We start from the raw sequence: 2,060 nt of genomic DNA, 5'->3' as shown, positions 1-2,060 counted from the left end.
TCAAGGCCTGTTAGCAACTACAGCCCTTGGCACCGCTTAACAGCTTAAGTGAATTGAACGATTGCTAACAATTACCTTCCCAAAACCCTAACAGCCGTCGAAAATTCTTTCTCAGCATCTGGGTGACCCAACCAGAATGTAACATCCTGTCAACAATATACTGCTGTGGAAGAAAGCGCTCTGTTACAGGTCCTTACAGCTGCTAACAGTCCCTAGAATCAGACAACTGTTAACTTAAATAAACCTAACAGCCGTCAAAAATTCTTTCTCAGCATCTGGGTGACCCAACCAGAATGTAACATCCTGTCAACAATATACTGCTGTGGAAGAAAGCGCTCTGTTACAGGTCCTTACAGCTGCTAACAGTCCCTAGAATCAGACAACTGTTAACTTAAATAAACCTAACAGCCGTCAAAAATTCTTTCTCAGCATCTGGGTGACCCAACCAGAATGTAACATCCTGTCAACAATATCCTGTTGTGGCAGAAAGCGCTCTGTTACAGGTCCTTACAGCTGCTAACAGTCCCTAGAATCAGACAACTGTTAACAGTGTGGGCTCCAGGTACATGTCAGTCACAGGGCCTAACAGGACCAAACAGCCTCTAACCCAGTGTCTAACTGGCTGTTATGCCACGTTGACAACTATCGTCAGCAGCTGATAATGAGCCCGGCTGACAGCCCCGCCTAAGAAGTTAGCCGCTGTTAGACCCCCTATGAGTTGGTAGGGACTGCAGCTGCCCACTTTCTCTGTATCCCTGCTCATCAAGGAACCTGTCTAAGCAACCAACGCCAGCTTGCCCTTGTACTGGACCATGGAGTCATTCCATAGAACATTTGTGCAGCCATGGGAGAAAGCCCACTCCTTGACCTGCTGCTTGTTGAATCTGCCAAGTAGGCTCTGCACTGGAAGCTCTACGACCGTGTGCTTCTTTAGCTCCTTGCCAACCTTAATGGTACCACTGGGCAATACCATGGAGGTCTTCTTGCTGTTGTTCACCCTGTGCATAATGAAGACGGACACCTTGTCGGTGTCGTGCACGATGTTTTCCTGCATGGTGAATATGGAGGGACCGACCAGTGCTTATTCAATGTTGTGGACATGTATGAAAAGAAACATGATTATTATATTATTAGCAGTAGCATAAAATCTATAATCCAGCAGGCAAAGACATTAATTTCAAGCAGTTCATGGTTGCACTGCATTGTAGGTGCAATGTATGCCACACATGCTTACATTAATTGTATGTTGTGAGACGGCTGCAGATGACAACATGGCCATTCTTGTGAAGAAACATCAAGCCTAATTAACTTACAAGACTGCCAAAGACCACACCGCCAGCTAAGAGCACAGGACTGTCCTTGCCCTCGACAATGAAGACGAACTTGTCATCTTCATTGTTTAGAGGCCCTAAGCTCTTCTGCAAGTATTCCAGGTGCGACTGTGAAGACTGGTACTTCTCAAACTCCTCTTCGTCAGCTCCAAAGGAGTTGAATCTCAAAGCATCTGCTGGCAAGGCATGCACATATGTAACGGTTAGTAAGGTCTTCAGCTGCATGTATGATGTATGCAGGCATGTATGTTTCATGGTATGCATATTTGAGGTTTCAATACTAGGGTTTTGAAAATCCAATAACCCCAAACTATAACTACGTCTCTCCTCTTATCTCTGCATTTACAAATAAGGGCTAGAATGGATTTGCAGCATACACAGTAGCAGGACATTGAATCCCCCCAACCCAAAACAATTTTAAAATATAATTTCCAAAGTACTCTTAGTACTCGCCCTCCACATTGGCCTGCTGCTGTAGATTTCCAATCCACTTCTTGCGGTTGTTCCATCTCTCAACCAGGGACTTCCGGACACGTGCGTGTATGTCCTCGTCGGTTGCTTCAGAGTCCAAGTGGAAGCCAGCCACGGTTCTGTCTCGCCCACCCAGCGTAACCATGAAGTCCTCAATCTCCTTTTCGGTCTGTAATCAAGCATGAGCACCCATGAGTATTGAGTGACAGTCTTTCAAATATGAATAATTCAACCCTGCCCATAACTTACCACTTCCAG

The 2,060-nt window shown here is 45.6% G+C and overlaps 1 protein-coding gene across 1 annotated transcript in view; it reads right to left on the bottom strand.

Annotated features, from left to right (window-relative positions):
* VOLCADRAFT_108738 (uncharacterized protein) overlaps positions 1–1,972 on the bottom strand; it is a 2,477-nt gene extending 505 nt beyond the window's left edge. The window contains exons 1-3 of the mRNA XM_002959703.1: positions 1,785–1,972; positions 1,314–1,504; positions 727–1,048 (exon numbers count right to left, since the gene is read on the bottom strand). Of these exons, the coding sequence (XP_002959749.1) occupies positions 776–1,048; positions 1,314–1,504; positions 1,785–1,947 (627 nt within the window). The 5' untranslated portion in view covers positions 1,948–1,972 and the 3' untranslated portion in view covers positions 727–775. The remainder of the gene's footprint in view (positions 1–726; positions 1,049–1,313; positions 1,505–1,784) is intronic.
* Between the last annotated feature and the right edge of the window lie 88 nt (positions 1,973–2,060).

This window comes from Volvox carteri (genome assembly GCF_000143455.1).
Source record: "Volvox carteri f. nagariensis unplaced genomic scaffold VOLCAscaffold_588, whole genome shotgun sequence".
In the NCBI taxonomy this organism is placed as follows: domain Eukaryota; kingdom Viridiplantae; phylum Chlorophyta; class Chlorophyceae; order Chlamydomonadales; family Volvocaceae; genus Volvox; species Volvox carteri.
Note: the sequence above shows the minus strand (reverse complement) of the source record. Positions and strands in the feature narration are given on the sequence as shown.